Source organism: Abramis brama (genome assembly GCF_963993115.1).
Source record: "Abramis brama genome assembly, chromosome: 15".
NCBI lineage: Eukaryota > Metazoa > Chordata > Actinopteri > Cypriniformes > Leuciscidae > Abramis > Abramis brama.
This window is the reverse complement of record NC_139977.1, coordinates 1938379-1958563: the sequence shown is the minus strand read 5'-3', so window position 1 is coordinate 1958563 and position 20185 is coordinate 1938379. Positions and strand designations below refer to the sequence as shown.

The 20185-nt window shown below is 39.0% G+C and overlaps 1 protein-coding gene across 1 annotated transcript in view; it reads right to left on the bottom strand.

Annotated features, from left to right (window-relative positions):
- Positions 1-20185, bottom strand: part of fstl4 (follistatin-like 4) — a 225109-nt gene that overhangs the window by 52889 nt on the left and 152035 nt on the right. Inside the window, exon 6 of the mRNA XM_084137849.1 lies at positions 19853-19973. Within this exon, the coding sequence (XP_083993975.1) occupies positions 19853-19973 (121 nt within the window). The remainder of the gene's footprint in view (positions 1-19852; positions 19974-20185) is intronic.

The following is a 20185-nucleotide window of genomic DNA, read 5'->3' as shown; positions in this document are numbered from 1 at the left end:
CAGTGTGATAACTTTTTCTCTCATGTAATAAAGACACAATTCTATCTCCATACTGGATGTACACTATCCCACTTTATACACGGATTCTTGCCACTTAAGTAAATAATTAGAGTCAAAATATAAATTTTTATATGAAAATATCAAACTCAAAGCTTTCCGTGAAGAAAAACAGTTCCTTGTGAGCTTTGAGCCTTTAGGGGTAAAGTTCAGTCATATCGCTTATAGCTTTTCACCACACAAATATTGATTTAAGATGAAGCCATTTTAAAACCTTTCCTATTTATTATCTTATAATCAGGGGTGCACATCACTTTTTTGGTCTGGTTCTCAAAGGAGCACCTGGAGATGCTGGTACTCACACTTTACTCGGCACACTCAGGCCACATTTACACATAACCGGGTATTTAGAGAAACAAATATTCCCCCCCCCCTCCGTTTTCAATAATAATATCGTGCACACAACATCGTTTTCAAAAAAGTTGTCATTTACATCAACCTGCATAAATACGGCGTCAAGCGCCATCATAACTATGCCAAACCTATGAGCGGCAGTGTAGAGAGAAGGATAAAGCCATGCAAGCCAATCAGAATCCTCAGAATTGACAACAACGAATAACACAAGCGACTTCCTAGGTCACTCACATGACGTTAAGCATTTTCTGGCTCATAATGTGACGTTTGAGAACCTAAAACCCCATTTCTCCCAGTTGACACGGCAACATATAACCGGCGTTATAAGAAATCTCCACTTTGGCCGGAGTTTTTAGAAATAATCGTTTTCTGTGATAAAAACGGGGTTTTCGTGTAAATGAGAGGCCAATTTTCTCTTTCTCTTTTGTTGTTTGATTAACAAAGGGTTAACAGACATCTGTGGGTATATTAGGCTGCTGTCTCTTTAAGACAAACGAGGGATCTGATGCTTAACGCAGGCTCTGTGTGCGCGCGAGTTCCAGTCTTGTTCTTGAGCTTGATGTTTAAACTTAAAAACACATGCAAATGATAAACTTTCACTCCATGATGGGTAAACTTTGCAATTAATCCACGAATCGCATGCGTTCCGAACCGAAACCGATCAACTAAGATCCCTATAAGTGCATGACATCACACATCCTGCGATGTGACTATTTTGCAGATACGCACAACGCGATATCGACGCTAAAGTGTTATATCGTGCTGCCCTGATCATGATTGCTCTCTTACCAGAGATGGAGAAAAACCCTACTCCAGTAAGTAAACGTGTCTGTGTCCCCAAACATGTTGGTACTCGAAAGCGCTTCCCTCCACGTTTCCTGGTGCACATCGTTCATTTTTACCACGCACCAGTTATGTGCACCCCTGCTTATAATCCGTTACAGTGTACAAATCAATCGTTCTAGCACCAAGACGAACACTCCAACAATCCAACAAGGCCTACTATTAATCCTGAAGTCCTCCGGTTTCAATTATTGAGGCTGTGTTTGAATGAAACAAGAGCAAGCGTGTCCATCTGTGGTGTGATACGAAAGACATGAGCGCTGGTATTGGCAATTACTGCCCTCAAAATGTCACACCTGACATGTGATTACAACATTGTTTAAATTAGTGCAGTTTAGCTAACTGTGACAGATCACTCTAAATTGTGATGAGAATTGAAATGAGAATCTAATTGAATTGAACCAATCAGAATCAAGCGTTTCAGAGAGCCGCGCAATAAGATACAAATTAAAGGCCATAATAATGTTGGTTTGTCAGTGAATCATTTTTAGAGTCTGTTCTTTTTCAATGAATTGGTCAAACTGGTTCACAAAATAGGCCAAGATATTAATTAGCAAATCAGTTAATCTGCTTATTAAAAATCATTTATCGGAAATGACTAAAAAAGTTATGAAAGAACTAGTTCCCCACTGAATCAATATGATATATCTACTGATCTACAATCACACATAAACGAAACATTTATAGTCACACCGATGACTTCACACAATACACACAACAGAAAGACGCATCAACATTAACCAAGCCTTTGAAATGATTTACAGTCACAATCTTCAGATCTGCCGTTCTGCATCAAGGCCCGGTAGAGGCCAGAACCAGCTCTTCTCTTCTCCGCTGCTTAGCACTCGTGTCACCGGCTCCCTGAAGACGTGAAGGGCACGCGCTGTGATTAATCTCCTGTCTGCTCAACCAGGACAGGTCTGGGAAACTTTTGAAACCTGTAAATGCTGAGTGTGATGTTGCCCAGCTGGACGCGCTTCTGGATCACCATCTAATCTGACCTAACTGTCTTAAATCAGTGACCATGGAACCCAAACCTCAACAATGAAACCTGGTGGCTCATGGGAATGATCCTGCAGTCTTCCAGTCTCTTCTTCGGAACTCAGTATTGTTGTTTTTAGGACTATACAACAAATCATTGAACAATGGAAAATAAATATATTCATCAGGCAAATGTGGCATTAAAGGAGAACTCTCATACAACACAACATGAAACTGTGCTGGAAGTGTCACCGGGGGCTCTACACATGAACTCCAGCATTGAGAACAGTGTGTGTGTACACAGAGTTTACTAAAAAGAAAGATTTTGAACAACTCACTGTGTTTCCGTCCGCCGGCATTTTGACAGTCAAAAATAGTCGATCTCCGAATGCAAAAGAACTGACTCTGAATTTTAGTATTGTTTCTCATATGAGGATCCTTTTTCAAATACAAGGTCAATATTGATTTTCACTATCGACAAAACAACAAATTATCCGTGAATTTATATGGAACTAAGCTTTAGGGGCTTTCCATCTTTACTCTCCTCCCTGTTACAGAGATCGACTATTTTTGACTGTCAAAATGCCGGTGGACGGAAACACAGTGAGTTGTTCAAAATCTTTCTTTTTAGTAAACTCTGTGTACACACACACTGTTCTCAATGCTTGAGTTCATGTGTAGAGCCTCTGGTGAAACTTCCAGCACAGTTTCATGTTGTGTCGAGCCTTCTTAGTGTTTTAAAAATAATGATTTTTGATGTTATCATAGTCGTGCCCCATTCACTCCCATTCACAAGGCATTTAACCTAAAACGAAAATACAGTCAAACTCAAAAGTGGCGTTTACATTCTAATTATGCTTTTAAATGAAAGTTTGCCTCGAGTAGATTAACAAAAAGAGCCTAGGTTGCAATTTGGCGAGAGTTACCCTTTAATCTACGCACAGATGCCACAAACAACAAAACGTCTTGACCAAGAATGTGTTGCAATCATTTGATAAAAGCTTCACACAGCTGTAGTGGACTAAACTAGACTCTTCTTCTTTTCCTTCTCAGTTTTCAGGTGAACAGTACTCAGCACAAGCCCTTCAACACCAATACCAGAGTAAATAACTTTACTCCGATCACTAGGACAGTAGTGTTGCCGTCTCCTGGATGCCACTTATTTCCCAGAAGTTGAACTTTACCCAAATATTTACCACAATATAAGTCATTTTCAACCACAGTAAAGAACGCCGTCACATTATAGTAATTCTGTCTGAATTCAGAGATGCGACTCACTGTCAATAAAAACGTTAATGTGAAACTCACATCAGACTCTTCGACAACTGGATATTTTTCACTGAAGACAACTGATCGTATCTTCATTGATGTTTTTTGAGAATTGTTTACTTTGCTTACAACAACAAAACCAGTTATTATCTAAATCCCTTCATTACTTTTGAATTATTAGCTGTGTATCCGAGCATCAGACATTTCAGACTTTTCACCTGCGACAACCCAACATTTTTTCATTAATACTTTGAGAAATGCATACTCTCGCTTACTCTCAATTAATAGAACAAAACCGAGCGACATTTAAATCTCTTAATGGAACAAAACTGACCAACAAAATAGTTTCAACAAAATGTTGTTCCACATTTAAATGTCTTAATGGAACAAAACAGACTGATATTTTAACTCTTAATTGTCTTGATCGCTCAGTCATGTGTCTCAGTCACTGCAGCACTGATATATGTGCTAGACAACATTATAAATACAATATAACTAAATATAAATCTGCAGGATCACTCATATCATCATGTAAAATCTTATCGCCAACTAAAACTTGCTCTATGGTAAAGCATCAAGGCATTATAGACATAACAGTATGACTTTTTGTAAAGCTGCTTTAAATCAGTGTGTATTGTGAAAGAGTTCTACAGATACTCTCGACTTGATGACCTGCAACAGCTCATACAGTTTCCAATAGCAGAGCGGGCCTATTACAGTCTCCATATTCCATTATCTTTTCAAACAAATGAAAACAGACTCCTGGTAAATTACCATTGATTATTTTATTATAAACACTCTTGGTCTGACACTAAGCAGAAATGATGTTTACCGGCACAAAATGCTTAAACGGACCAGCGTTGAACGACCATGAACTGATTCTTTCATTTCCCGCTCTAATAAACTGCTGTTGGTGCAATAAAGACTTTCATTACCAACAAAATAAAAAAGATGAGTGTGTTCAATGCTCAAACACAACAAAAACATCTACTTTGTAATGAAGTGGTCACTTATCTCATTGTGTGCTGTATTCACAGTTTATTCTAACACTTGTTTTCATTGCATCCTGTTTAATTTGTAATTTTTATTCCTCCACTTTACAAATACATTTTAAGTTAAAAGAGAAATACTGACAATTCAATTGCTTACTTTTTTGAGCATGGATTTTGTTTCCGCATAAATGGATGTACGTATTGGTTCAGTGATGTTAAATAGTATTTTTTGACTTGAATAAAACCAGTTGATTTAGATGTTTCCATTGTTGCAACCCAGGCTCACTGGGAAAACGTGCCTGTGGCGACATTTCTGCAAGATGATCTTATGTTGTTGTGCGTATCATGACAGTCCTAAAGTGAAATGGCCGGTGAGTGGCTCTAAAACATTGCAAAAGCAAACGTGGAAAACACATTTGCTGAAGAAACCATGACATTTTGCCTTGTTTCTACAAGTCTTTGAGCTCTTTTATCGTGACTCGTGTTTCAGGGGATCGGAGTTTTGGTAACAGTGTTGTGCAAGGAACCGTGCGGAAATATGTCTTTATTAATCGATACTATCCCCCTGTAATCATGATTTATGTGAAAAGGAATAAAAGTTGTTGGTGTTTTATTGCCTCTAGGGTTCATTTCAGCTGGAAACGGCAGTGACACTGGTACATTTTTGGAGAAAATGTATGTAGATGCACGATTTTACAATGAGCCTGGGCTGCAAATGTAGGTTATAATAAAATTAGTAAAGTATTAAAGGTCTATGCTAATAGGGCGGAGTCCATCAGCAGTGCTGGGCGGGGCCTACGCTAATAGGGTGGAGTCCGTCAGCAGGGGTGGGACGGGTCTATGCTAATAGGGCGGAGTCAGTCAGCAGTGGTGGGCGGGGCCTATGCGGATAGGATGGAGTCAATCAGCAGTGGTGGGCGGGACCTATGCTATTACAGTGGAGTCCGTCAGCAGTCGTGGGCGGGGCCTATGCTAATAGGATGGAGTCCATCAGCAGTGGTGGGCGGGGCCTATGCTAATAGGGTGGGCGGGGCCTATGCGAATAGGGCGGAGTCAGTCCGCAGTGGTGGGCGGGGCCTATGCTAATAGGATGGAGTCCATCAGCAGTGGTGGGCGGGTGCAACAATCTGCAAACAGCTTGTTCTGAGACACTGCTTATGATTGATGGGGATTAAAAAATAGGAGTGGGTGGATTTTAACCATTACAGGGTGGATGTGTCCCCTTTAAGCAGTAATTATTGATTTTTTTTTTTCACAAGAGTAAAATAATTTTTAAATGACTTCACCATAAGGTTGTGTTGACTTGGGGTCGGAAACACTTGTAGCCTTTGACACAGAACATCACACACATTAGCAGCAGTGTGTCAGGGATCAGCAGAGTCGTTTCAGGGATCACGTCGTGTCAGGCTCGCGTGGCAGATGTCATCACTCATGACACCCGACACCCGACAGCAGTCAGGTGACGCGTACAGATGTTTATGAACACACTAATGTGATTGCTCAGGGATCGTTTCTGTGCGTCCTGAACTACAGTATTTAGACCAAGCACGTTAGAGGGTCTGAACGCAGCAGACTGCACTGGTGAAACAGACACAATAGATTAGAGATTATCGTTTAACAGCAACCCACCGCATTCTCCTGCACAGGCACTAACAGAAAACCAGCGATATGTTTTCCACAGTAAATCAGTTTTTGAAAAGCGCAATATCAAGAGAAAAGGTCAATCTAACCTTGCTCTAGGAGTTTCCTCTTCTCTGATCAAATATAAGGTCTAAAATCCATTTTGTAGCAATATGACAGCAGAAATCCCTTCCTCCGCCCGGCTTAGTGCCGGCCTCAGACGTAATGACAGAGCTGGATACACTCAAATGGAGGAGATTGCTTTCTGTTGCTTCTAGACCAAACACTGCGTTAATCGATACAATTCCAGATCCGCTGCATGAAGTGTAATGAAGTCGACTTGTAAACAATTAGCAGTGATGCCTGTCATGTGTAAAATGAACAGGTAAAACCACATCAAACTCTCATTTCAATATGTACAGTGCATGCATTAGAGCTAAATTTAGGTATTTTTGACTTGAATAACATTTATTTTTCCATGTTTCTGATGACGAGAGAACACTGAAAAGTTTAGAAAAGAATTTCTAAAAAATGAAATTCCTAGACGTAGAAATATTATGATGTAACATGAGGCTGGTCAGATGGATCATCTCAGATCATCAGGTTTAGTTCATGTGGTTCCAGTGCTACTGTAAAGCAGAAGAGAGAAATTCATGTTCATGTTTTCTCCGTTTGTTGCGGAGTTACTGTGTTTTGGGGGCCTGAAAATGCAAACTTTTGAAAAAGGGTTTTGTAGTGCAAGTTTTTGAAAGTGACACAGTTACTGTCTCTGTGTTAACTACAGACATGTGAATGCCGCCTTGTGCATGCGCGTTATGTGTTCAGTCTATAGTGTTTCTTTACAAAATGACATCGCCATCTGGCATCTACTGGCCTGGCAGCAGAATACAGCGATTTTAGTCATTTTCGTGTATCGGTGTGAACGGGGATCGTTTTACAATGTTGTCGTCTGTACAAGAAAAACGTGAAGGAAAACCTTTTTCTGTATGTAGTACATTGTTGTCGTGTAAACACACCCTAAAAGTTCATAAAACAGAATAATACAATACATACAATACATATGTATTTGAAAAAAACAAAAAAACAAAAAAAAAAACACCATCAACAATGGTGCCGAGTGAAAATACTATTATAATACAGAATGTAATTTATTCTTGTGATCAAAGCTGCATTTTAAACTGTGATACATTTTGTTTTTCATGATTATTTGATGTTCAGAAAAACAGCATTTATTTAAAATAGAATCTTTTGTAACATTAGTGTCGGCCCAGATCCGGGCCACATCTGGTACATGTGGATTCAATGCGTTCCTGATGTGTGCCTGATCTGGGCCGACACTAATGTTGCTGTCTGGGTATAAATGACTTTACTGTCACTTTTGATGAATAAGAGTATTAATCTCTTTGCATTGTAAATGCATTGCATTAAATTATTAATTTAAATGTTAATAGATGTTAGTTAAAGATGTAATACTAATAAAAAAAGTGGTTCTGGAGCCCTCTCTACATCTTGAAATTGCATGTTCGTTGAGCAGTGTGTAGAATACTGGTAAAATACAGTTTATACAGAGAGTTACAGCATTTCTTATACGTCTCTTTAAGAATACTATGGTAAAATGTCTGACCTCAGCTGCTTCATGACTATAATAACAGATATCATGACCAGACAGCTCAATGCAATTAATGAAACTGCAACTAATCATTTCATTTTGGATAACAAAATAAATTTTCTATCAAATTTGAAAAAGGAGAGGAAACATTCCTATATGTTGGTAAAAGCCAGTCAAGTTAGACGGCTTGCTCTATTCCTAAAAGAAAACATTCAAGGCCAAAGACAGTCGGACAATCCCAAGGTGAAAGCACTGCAGTGCAATTATGAAGAGAAATAAATGATACTGAAATGTGGAGCTAACTGATTTGATATTGTGGAAATATGATTTGCGTCACACAGTCAAAACAATGTGGAGCGGAGAGATTTATGAGCAGTGGTGTGGAGGAGGGTAATATGACAGCAATGAAAGTGATGTTGACGTCTCACCACACTCATGTCAAACTCAATCAGAAGTGCTGACAAGCTATTATAGACCTGTTGGCAGTTTGCATTTAGATTCACAGCTATAATGGGATAATGAGCAGCCTGGGGTTTTCACCTAATTACATGTCAGCAGGATGCATTATGTGATATCTGCTAACCTCAAGATATGACGATCTTTCATACAAACTTGACACACATCACCACAGACAACTACGCTTCTTGCTGTGCGCATCCACGGTGAACCGCAAGTAAAAGTCTTTTAATGTAATTGTACAAATGTCCTCCTTCAGCTCGTGTGTTTCTGCTGTCTGATTTATCAAGTAAACATAAGAATAACTCTGATATTGTTAGTAATATTTCAGGATGAACCCGTACTGGAATAAACAAACTCAGGTTTACTTGATTATCCAGACATCTTTTTTTTTTTTTTAAATCATGCTTTTTTTATTTTATTTTAAAGGGTTTATTTGTTCTCTCAATCACCATTGTATTGCATTGCATTACATGTTTTAAAACTACAGAGCTTTGATCATAAAACTAAGCATTTAAATATCATCTTACTAAGACATTATTGGCAGATATCAATATTTATATGCATTTTATGGTAGTATCTGCTTTACTATTATAAAGATCTCATAGATTTGCATCACAAGCATCAGAATTTGATCTCACCTTTTGTTCATATAAATATCAGCATCTACACCAATTTGCATATTTTTGCTCAGTTTGAGCCTCTGAATAAAACTGTTTTTTTCCTTCATATTATCACTATATTATACTATATAAGCCAGATGTACCAAATATGATACAAAATGAAATATGAAAGCGACTTTAACTGCACTGTCAGAGGCCCAATTAAAGCAACGCTTCAAACCCACACTAAGTCTGAACACTGCACAATTAATCAGTCAATAATCATTGCTCAAAACAGCTGAATTATAGAATAATCAGTCGGGCAAAGTGCTTCTCAATTTTCTCTTCACGTGCAATCAAGCTGGACTGATTGCTGATTCACTTAAGGCATTTCCACCCGAGGACTCGTCTAAAGGGATGATCTTCAACCTGTGGATGTGTGACATCAGTATTACCCAGTTGCCACAGCAACAGCTATGAAGGCATGATGTTTCTAGACTGACAGGGATGGTAAACCATGATTGTGCGGTTCAAGAGGTGCTGATTGTTGTCTGTAGTGCACAGATGTCGTGCGTTTTAACGTCACACTCACACTCACAATACAGAAGCACACTCACTATTTAAAGCAATAATTCTTGTTCTGCCATCATTTACTTCCAAACATTTGGAATAATTTGTTTCAAACTAATGATTCAGAGTGTGAAGCCAGTAAACGAGGCTTGGTTATGTCACAACTGTTTCAAAATGTTTAGAAATGCCAATGGTTCGCCATTAGGGTGCGATGATCTCTGTGAACCCATAAAACAGGGTCTATGGCTTTGCTTAATAAAGTTTGATAAATGTGTAGACATTTTAATGACATAATAAAAAGGAACAGTCTTATCTAATAGTATGCCCCATAATTTAATAAAATAACACACATTCTATCATATTTAATAGTATTAAATGATTTGTTAATTGCATTTTAATAGATTACACTTTCATGAATACATTTGTAACTTGTAAAAGGCATTTTTATGTATGTTTGTGCTGAGTTTTCGGCTTTTTGTGCTGACCATTCTGACCAGCAGGTGGCGTTTCCAGCACTTCGAAACAGTGAATCATTTTGTGAATAGTTCAGTTAGTTCAATTGATTAAAAGTTTTGAAAAGCTTTGTTTCTTTCATCACTATCAATAAGCAGTTTTTATCATAAATCCACAACACTCAGGAGATCTCAGGAGAAAACGTAGGGAAAAAAGCAAAACCACACAATCCATGAAAACGAACTGACAGAACATGACTGCAAACTAAGCGCTATAAAAACACATGGCAAGCGAGGAAACAAAACGAGACTCAGGTCAAAGTAATGGGTAACTATGGACACTAATGAGGGAGTAATGAGTAACTATGAAAACCTAAACTAAAAAGAGTGGAGAAAAAGGAACTAAAGGAAACAGAACAAAACTGCGACACTTGAACAATACAATTTTCTGTGTTTGGTCAAAACATGAGGAATTTTGAGGATGAAGAGATGTCATATCGATCACAAGTTCAGTATGGCGTACCACAAGGCTCAGTACTAGGACCGCTGCTGTTCACTCTGTACATGCTACCCTTGGGAGATATCATTAGGAAACATGGCATTAGTTTTCACTGTTATGCCGATGATACTCAGCTCTATATTTCTTCACACCCTGACGAAACTTACCGATTCACTAAATTAACGGAATGCATAGCTGATATAAACAATTCAATGACTAGTAATTTCCTACTACTAAATTCTGAAAAAACAAACAAACAGAGTTTCCAATTATTTGACCAAAAACCTTTGCAAGTAATAACCCAGAATACTGTCTAACACTTGATGGCTGCTCTGTCAAGTCCTCGTCGTCGGTCAGGAACCTGGGTGTGCTCTTTTAACTCTTTAATGGAAATTATGTCAAAGTCAGTTAGAATAATCAAATGTAACATTTCATTATGTCAGGTCAATGTATCATGCCAATTTCATAATCAATTCAAAGATAATCGATACAAAACATCAAATGCTCTGGAATAAAGAGAAAAGATGCAACCCAACATTAAGAAATACACGAGGCTGAGAGATCTCACTCTCATAGGTCTCACTCTCAGCATCACGGGCGAATCTGAAATACAGAAAAGCCCCGAATCCCCTGCTGCATTTCATTATATAGTCAGGACCTTTTTCACTTGGAAACATGTACTAACAAAAGAAATTTGCATTCAGAGGTTGCACCTTTTGGGGGTGTGTGACCATTTGCCAGGAGATCACCTTCCTTTGTATGTAAACTCTTAAAAACCTTATTACCTTGTGTTTTACTTACATCTGTACCAGTCGCACTGTGACATTTTAAATGATAGCAAACATGAAAAATACTCTGTGATAATCATTCACATTAAACTATACATTTTCTTGGGTGAATTCAGGTGATCTGAGCATGAGAGAGAGGGGGAGTGAGGAAGAGGGGGAGAGATGTGTTCTGAGGTGAGACAAATGGTAATTTCCAGCGAGGTCCTTTGTCCTCTCAGGGTCTGGGTGCTCTTCAACCTGACTGTCCGGCATTTCCTAATTTCTCAATTCTTACAGCCACGTTTCTAGCATCTGTAAAACTGCATTCTTCCATCTTCAAAATGATCTAAATTACAACATATGTTCTCAATGAAAAATGTGGAAGAGCCAATTAATGCGTTTATGACATCAAGGCTTGTTTATATAACACGAGTTGTTTATAATACTTTCATACTGTTTTTGTTTTGGTCAGTTTTTGCCAAAATACCCACTGCGCCTGTTTTGTGTTTCATTTTGTTGAGAAGTGGGTAGGGTTAGGTACTCCAAAACATCTATGGAAGTATCAATATTCATAATTTCATAATTCCATTTCTACTTTTACAAATGCATGCAAAAAATTAAATGCGTCTTGACCTGACAAATAAGGCAAACAACTGAAAAGCAATGGAGTACACTGCATGTTTAAAAAAGGGCTCCTGATCGTTAAAAAGTAGTTAACCAAGCGTCACTATGTGGCGAGTTGGGATTGAGAATGAGTTGCTGTGGTAGATATTTACATCTGACTGACAACACAACAACACTTCAACTACCACTTCACCCTGTCAGTTCAGTCAGTGACAAGAAGAGAGATGCAGTTAGCGAGTCAGAACAGTGCTCGGAGTTAAAGCCCCCTGTGGTGAAAATCCAGCTTTTAATGTAGTTTATGTGTCTATGTGGTGTTTTTAATATGCTTTAAGACAAATCATGTGTAAATTCATAAGTCGACACCATTGCTGAGTATTTCCTCCTTAAAACTGCAGTGAACCAAAGACAGTCTCAAAAACACGCTTTGAAATCGCTGGTGTTTCTGACGTCACAAACGACCTTGTAACCAATCAGATCAACGTGTGATCGTCAACCAGTGGATCTCTGAGCTGAGTGAGTGAGTGGAGGCGGGGCTCATTTGCATATTCATAGAACCGCGCATACTAAATGAGGCAAGGGTGTAGAGTTACAATCAAGCTATTTTAAGGCATGAAGAATTTATTTAAAGAAAAAAATGTTTAAATATGTCATTTTGGTGATCAAAGATGAGTTTTAATAGATAAAATGATTGACTACAGGGGGACTTTAAGCAAATGTATGGGGTGCTAGAAACGTCACTGACATTATAAGTGAACTTCAAGGAACATATTAAACAAACAAACAAACAAACAAAAAAGGCAAGACAAATGGAAGAAAAGGACAAATCCATGCAATCACGAAAGTATATTAAGAAAATAATTTCCTATATTAAGAAAAGTACGGTATCTGCCAGACCCTGAACCGCTGCATCATGACCATTTTCTGCCTCTGTGACAAGAGCCTGAACACTGAAGCCTTTCAGCAGATAAGAGTCTTTCTGCTGCCAGTGTGTGTGTGTGTGTGTGTGTGTGTGTGTGTGTGTGTGTGTGTGTGTGTGTGTGTGTGTGTGTGTGTGTGTGTGAAGGTGGCGGCGCTAGGAAGAGCTGAACAGTCCATCGCCTGAAGCATTTGTTTGAAGTCAGACTCTAGCTCAGGCCTGCAGAAGGAATAAATCAATGCAGCCGCGGTAATGAATTATTTCCTTCTTGCAGACCAAGTCGGAGGCTGGGATAAAAGAAGCCCACATGCGGAGCAGCAGTAGTCGGGAGCCGCTCCACGCTCATCAGAATGCTGCAGCAGCACTTGCGCGTTTGCACATGCAAAGCGTGTGAGAAACTGCCGACCCTCCGCTAAACGCTCTTTTCTGCGCTGCCAAAGATCACACGTGGAATAATAATGATTTTCTTAAGCGCTGGAATCATCAAGAACGTGGTATAACTTGTGAAATTACAAATATGTCCATGTAGATCCACAGGAAACTAGAAGTCAGGGTTATTTTACAGTTAACTAAAACTAAAGTAAAATAAAGTAAATGTTAACTGAAGTCAAATAACATATTAAAAAACTTAAAACTCCCTCGTAATCTTTTTTTTGTGTGTCTTTTCTGTCACTCACATGAGATCCACCAATAGCAAACAACATCCATCCAACCATCCAATCAATTCCCCAAGGACAAAATCAAGATTAGTTCTTGTTCCAGAAGACGTTTCACTCGATACAATAGGGAAGACAAGACGGTCCGTGTCGTGCAGATTTTTAAAGGTTTCTCAATGAAAGCAATGAAATACTGGCAGTGTTGCAATAAAGAACTACAGGGACGCTTCTGGCGTTAGTTTAGTGACGTGCATTTCTCTTGGACATGAGGATATATCGGATACCTTGAAAGTGAGAACATTTTGGAACTCCACTAATTTTTTTTTTGTTCAATAACAGACGAATATGTAAAAGTATGTTTTTTAGAGAAAAAGACAATAATTAACATGATAATAAACAGCTGGCTGACTTTTCCATTTTTGAACGCAGACCCCCATGATGATTTACATAGGAGACCACTGACATCTTGTCTGTGCGGACGAGCACGTGACGGCCCCTCAGGTCTGGAAGGAACGCATTGAAGACCGCCATCATCATCTCACGAAAGATGATGACTCCTCCACAGACCTTGAACTGAGCGGCCTTCCATTAGCGCTCCCCAGCCGGAGAGAGAAGCGTCTGTCGAGAGCGAAACTCACTGGCAAAGAGCTCCTAACACTGGACCCCGGGAGAGGAGCCAAGGTTTCCTCCATATAACCAAGGCATGGAGACACTGCCGTGTAATCTTGATCATACGGAGTGGGTTCCCCTTGGTCTTGAGCCACCACTGCAAAGGTCTCTTGTACAGCAGGCCGAACGGTATAATGTGGACGCCATCAACAGCCGTTGAAACTGTTTTACAGTGAGCGACTGGCCTAGCTTTATCTCTTTTACGACTGCGAGGATCGTGGCGACACGGGTGAGAGCACGGCCCTCATCGTCACTGAATCTCACGTGACACCAAGAAAGGTGGTCGTCTGTGCTGGAGTAAGTCTCTTGGCATTCAATCTCAACCCCAACTTTTCCATATGCGCGAGAACGACTGTCTCAAGCCCCGCCGTGAGATCCATTTGCGAACTTCACAAGACTTGGAAAACAGAGCACAAGTCATGAGACTATTTTTATGACTGTTTTTGGCCTATTTTGGAGCTCGACAGCTGTGACAAGACGGAGAAGAGCTGCATACAAATCTGTTCACGCACACCGGTTCGAGAGTGATGAAGCAACGGCAGCATTTCATCTTCCAGTCAACTTTTCAATATCATTTAATCTACTGTAAGCATGATATCCTGTAACCCCTCCTTCAGTGCGAGACCCAGCACACCTCTCCTTAACAACACACGATTCGAGGAATGATTCATGAATGAATCAAACCGCCAGTTTCCATAAATGTGCGTTTATCAAACCTTTTGCCAGCCTGTGAAACACATTAAGCTTTGTGAGAATTCCCAGACACGCATTTACACTTCCTCCTCCTCCTCCTCCTCTCCTCGCGTGGCACAAACATCAGATCCTCACAGAGATTCCGGTGGCGCTGACTCTTCCGGATGACTCAGGCTGTGGCACACGTTACAGCGCGCATGGCTGATCTTATTCTGGCTGACAGCTGGCTCTTCACATCGGATTCAGGACAGGACAATATCAGCAATGACAGTGGAGGCTTGTGTCCGTCTGCTATCAGGAGGAAAGGGCATTACACCTTAACGCCGTTTCAAGACTGCTGAAATTCATTCAACTTGCACAACTGGCATTACCACCGAAACGGTCCAGGTGCAATAACACACAAAAGCTGATTTAGGAGAACAGCAGCTTCAGAGAACAAGAACTTCATGTTCCTGCCAGAGAGAATACAGATGTCACTTATTTTGATGTGTTGACTAACATTCTTAAGCACTTGTAAAGTACTTGATTGTAATTATGTTATTCAATATTATATTTAAATGTAATACATTTTAAATGTACTAAATTGCAACTTCATCTTTAACCCTCTGGTGCTCTTCATGAGACAGTCAAAAATGACCAAATGTACTATATTTTACTATATTTTAGTTCGATAATGTTTTTTATTTAATATTTTGTATTCATAGGGGATTTAATGGTACTAAATTATAGTTATGCAGTAGTTATAAAAAACGTTTTAAAATTTACCAAACGCTTCCACTAGATGAAATTCGTCATTTCCAATGCGCTCATTTTTGACTGCGAACAATACAAGTATGACTTTTTTATTTTTTAGGACCATTTAACATTTTTCGAATCATGTCCATGATTTTGTGTGTTCACACAGCAAGTGTCAAAACACTGAGTTTCGTACCATTACGATGAGGTAAAAAAAAAAAAAAAAAGATCAAAGAGCACCAGAGGGCTAAAAATGTCTAATTACAAATATATTTAAATATATGATTCAAGTTTCAGGAGAAATTACATTAAAGTATATTTTAGTGTGCCATTAATGCTACAGTTTATCAAAAATGTCAAAGACAATAGAAGTAATTATGAAATTGCACATTAAGATGTACTTAAGTGAGCCAAAAAGGTCTCAAATATTCAGTTTCATGCAAATTGAAACTATAATACAATTTTGTTTAATTGTAAATAACATCCAGTGTCCAAAAACATTATATTCAGTTTACACTTAAGTATATTATTTTAAATAATTGTATTTCCATAATAAGTACTCCTTCCAAAAGTATGCTGAAGTGTACTTCTTTTTCACAAGGGTTCCCTAGACAGTATCTCAAGGCTTCATAGAGGGCATAAACATCACACTGTCTTCTAATACTCCTCATTTAAGCAGCATCACTCATAACGTCACAAAGAAGTCAATCCCACAATGCAAATTTTCATCCAAGACAGAGGATGCGACAAGACATGTCAGCTATACTTGGAACTTATAAGTGCACTTCTTTAGCTAGCTTAGCACCGTCCGACTGCAGTATTTGTGTGGTTTCTGGAGCGGCTGACATGAGTCTCTTTCGAGGCTCCACTTCAGTTAGTGAGCGAGACAGTGAGCCACAGTGTCTTGGTTCGACGTGTTCAATTAACTCCTTGTCTGATTCAGTAACTCAGTCCCTGGAGAGTCCTGCGACCCGCTCTGATGTGCATGAAGCTGGCCTGACCTGCCGCTCAGATTCATCAGACGGGACAGACCCGCTAACCTTCAGCACAGGAGCCCTGCTCTCAGCGGGACGTCTTCTCAAACCATTACACCGCTCACTCGCTCGCTCGCCCCTCACCCAGATGCTCTATCTCTTCGCCTCTCTGACAGAAACACTCCTGAAGGTGATCATCGATCGTCCGTCTCAGTCGCTCAGGCTTGGGCTGGGTTCTTTCAGCAGGTTTTTACCAGGGACTCTTTTTTTGGAGGCTCTTATATTTCTACAGAAGCTTGTTTCCGTCACAGGATAAAACATTTGAAAAGATAATTGCGACTTTTTTAATCTCACAATTGCGAGTTTACATCTCGCAATTCTGACTTTATTTCGCAGAATTGCGAGAATATGAAGTCAGAATTGTGTGATATACAGTCAGAATTGCAAGAAATAAGCCACCTCGAAATATAAACTCGCAATTCTAACTTTATATCTCGCAATTCTGACATATTTTCTCAGAATAAACTCCCATTCTAAGAAAAAAAAAAAAAGACACGCAATCGCGACTTTATATCATGCAATTCTGACTTTATATACTACAATTGCGAGTTATAAAGTCAGAATTGCGAGATATAAACATGCAATTCTGAGAAACAATGTCTGAATTTTGCATTATGTCTCGAAATTGCGAGTTTATATCTCACAATTCTGACTTTATAACACGCAATCGCGACTTTATATCATGTAATTCTGAGAAACAATGTCTGAATTTTGCAGTTATTGCATTATCTCTTGAAATTGCGAATTTATATCTCACAATTGTGACTTTAGATCACGCAATTCTGAGATAAAAAGTCAGAATTGCCAGATGTAAATTCGCAATTGTGATAAAAAGTCACTATTACTTTTTTATTTTTGATTCTGTGGCGGAAACAAGCTTCTATAGTCCTGTCTGCGGTCAGAAAGTGAAATGTTCTGTCTGGTTTCTGTCGGTGGATTCTCCTGTCTGACTGATCTTCTGCTCTCCGGATGAGACTCGGGTTTCTCCTTCAGCTGCTGTAAATGTTTCATCTGATCACAAACAGCGCACGATCTGAGGAATCACTGCAGCATGAACACATTTACTGCTGTGGTTTCTTCAGATCACTAACCTCACTACTTATCATAAGTCTTTTTTGGTTTCTACTACTGTTCTTTCTGTCCTAGAAACTGAGCCTTATCGGTAGGCTTATATGTTTTATTTCTGGTATAAGCGCTGAAATCCAGGACTGTCAGATTAGTTCAAGCTGCAGTCTTTTCAGATTAATATTATATGAGCATGTGATCTGCTTTATTAATCCCAATGTGTGAACAAACTCTAATGTAAGGTGCATATTTAACAGAGAGCTACATAGACAAGCTTCACACACTTTTTGACAGATGAATTTCCATGACTTCTCTGGATGTGAATGTTGCCTAATGATACAAATCTGGCAACATAGTCTACTTGTGTTTTTAAAATACCTCCTTTGGCCAAATTGTATGGCACCATTTTATAAATGCAATCCCAGAATGCATTATGAAAAAGCGGTTTATCCAACTTATTTTTCACGTAAGAGCAGCACGGCCATTAGTGACGTGAATGTTTCTGCAGTATTAATCACAAACACAGCCTGTTACGCTGCTTGATATCGCAAACTGGTATTTGTTATCAAATTTAAATCTCATTATCATAAATACACTGTTTTGTAGTGCAAATACTTGTACTGTTTATTTCCATATAGCGCCTAATCAGTCCCACATCTCGCACATTCACCTACTTCTGCTTTGAAAAATAAGGTCACTCGATACCAAAAAGTGTCAACAAAAATAGTAAATGTAATCTTTTGGACAATTAGTTTGTTAAAAATGTTAATGTTCATTAGATTATTACATAGTTTGATGTTTATTACCTAGTTTGTTTGTTTTTTGGTAAAATGAGAGATTAGATGTTAGACTAGTAATTTTGGTTTATTTAAAAAAAAAATATTGTTAGCTATTAAGTATTGATGTATTGATTAAGTGTAACAGCAAAATAATTCAGTTTTTTAAAGACAACTGTCTTCAAGAGCATGTGAACAATGCTGAATGGTCAATACATCTGAAAACTCATTATTGTGTCTCTAAAAATGATTGTGCATATCATAAGCTGCTTATGAATATATGCCTTTACTGACTGAACAGCTAATGAACAGCTAATAAACAGCTAATGAACAGCTAATGAACAGCTAATGAACAGCTAATAAACAGCTAATAAACAGCTAATGAACAGCTAATAAACAGCTAATGAACAGCTAATAAACAGCTAATGAACAGCTAATGAACAGCTAATGAACAGCTAATGAACAGCTAATGAACAGCTAATAAACAGCTAATGAACAGCTAATGAACAGCTAATAAACAGCTAATGAACAGCTAATGAACAGCTAATAAACAGCTAATGAACAGCTAATGAACAGCTAATGAACAGCTAATGAACAGCTAATAAACAGCTAATGAACAGCTAATGAACAGCTAATAAACAGCTAATGAACAGCTAATGAACAGCTAATGAACAGCTAACGAACAGCTAATGAACAGCTAATGACTGGTGATTAACCAGCCTGACACCACTTACCAGCTTAAAACAACTAAGACAATACATGAAAACTTCACTGAATGAACATAATGATGACGTCTAAATGACAGAACAAGACTTGGGAAATTCTAAATATGTGCACGTTTCCTCTGAAAGCTTGTGTAACATGTGTAAAGCAATTTCGTCAGACAAAAAAAAAAAAAGTGTTTATCTCTTAGAAACAAACAGAGGAGCGTGAAGTGGATCTCCTCAGGGACGTCTGTTTGCACGGACACAATTTCAGCAATGATCCTTTCTCATGAGATATTCTCCTTCATTCCAGATGACATCCTCCAACATCCCACCGCAGCAACACGGTTAACCTTGAGGAGAGCTCGACCGACGCAATGTTTTATTACACGTCAACCTTCTCATCTGATGACCAACACACACACGCAAAGGCACTGTATAATGACAAACACTCCACTAAACTCCTCATTACACAGGTAAATGACTGGTGCTGGTTAATGGAGCCGTGTTTCTTCTGTAGCCGAGTCTTAACACCGTGATTTATATCCGCGTGGAATGGATGTATAATTTTAGTTACAGTTGCTCATTCGGGAAGCTGAGACTGTGAATTACATTGCCAATTCCTGAAACGAATGAAACGAGAGCTTTTGCTTTATGCGGCGTAGGACGATGGATGATACGAGATAATCTCGGCTTGCCATCTCATCTCTCTCTTTCCGCCAAAAGCACTCATCTCTCATCATCAGGCCATGATTAGCATTCATTGGCCCAAAGGATCAGGTGCAAATGTGTTTCAGAGAGAGGCGTAATGGTGCCTGGCTCACTGAGAGCCAGAAGAGAAACCTGCAGATTTGCCACATGGAGAGAGAAGCTCATTTGTAATGAAGGGCAGTGATGTGTGGGACTCACGGAAAGCTGTGTAAAGCTCCTGAAGGGTCAGGTGACCGTCGTTGTTGTAGTCGTCGTAACGCAGGAGGTCTTGCATGCTGCACTCCATTAAGATGTTTTCCAGATGCTCCTTTATGGAGATCTGTGGAAGAACAGGAGTTGAACAGTGTTATCCATTACAGGTATGATGAAGCTCTTGTCTTATACCTCACAACCTAGTTGTTCTTGATGCAGATTGGTTGGCGCATGCGATGAGTGTTAATGGAAGCGTTCAATAATGACAAGAACCGAGCCAGCAGAAGCTGAATTAAACATGAGTTTGGCAGTTTATGAAACCTACAGTACACTACTTTC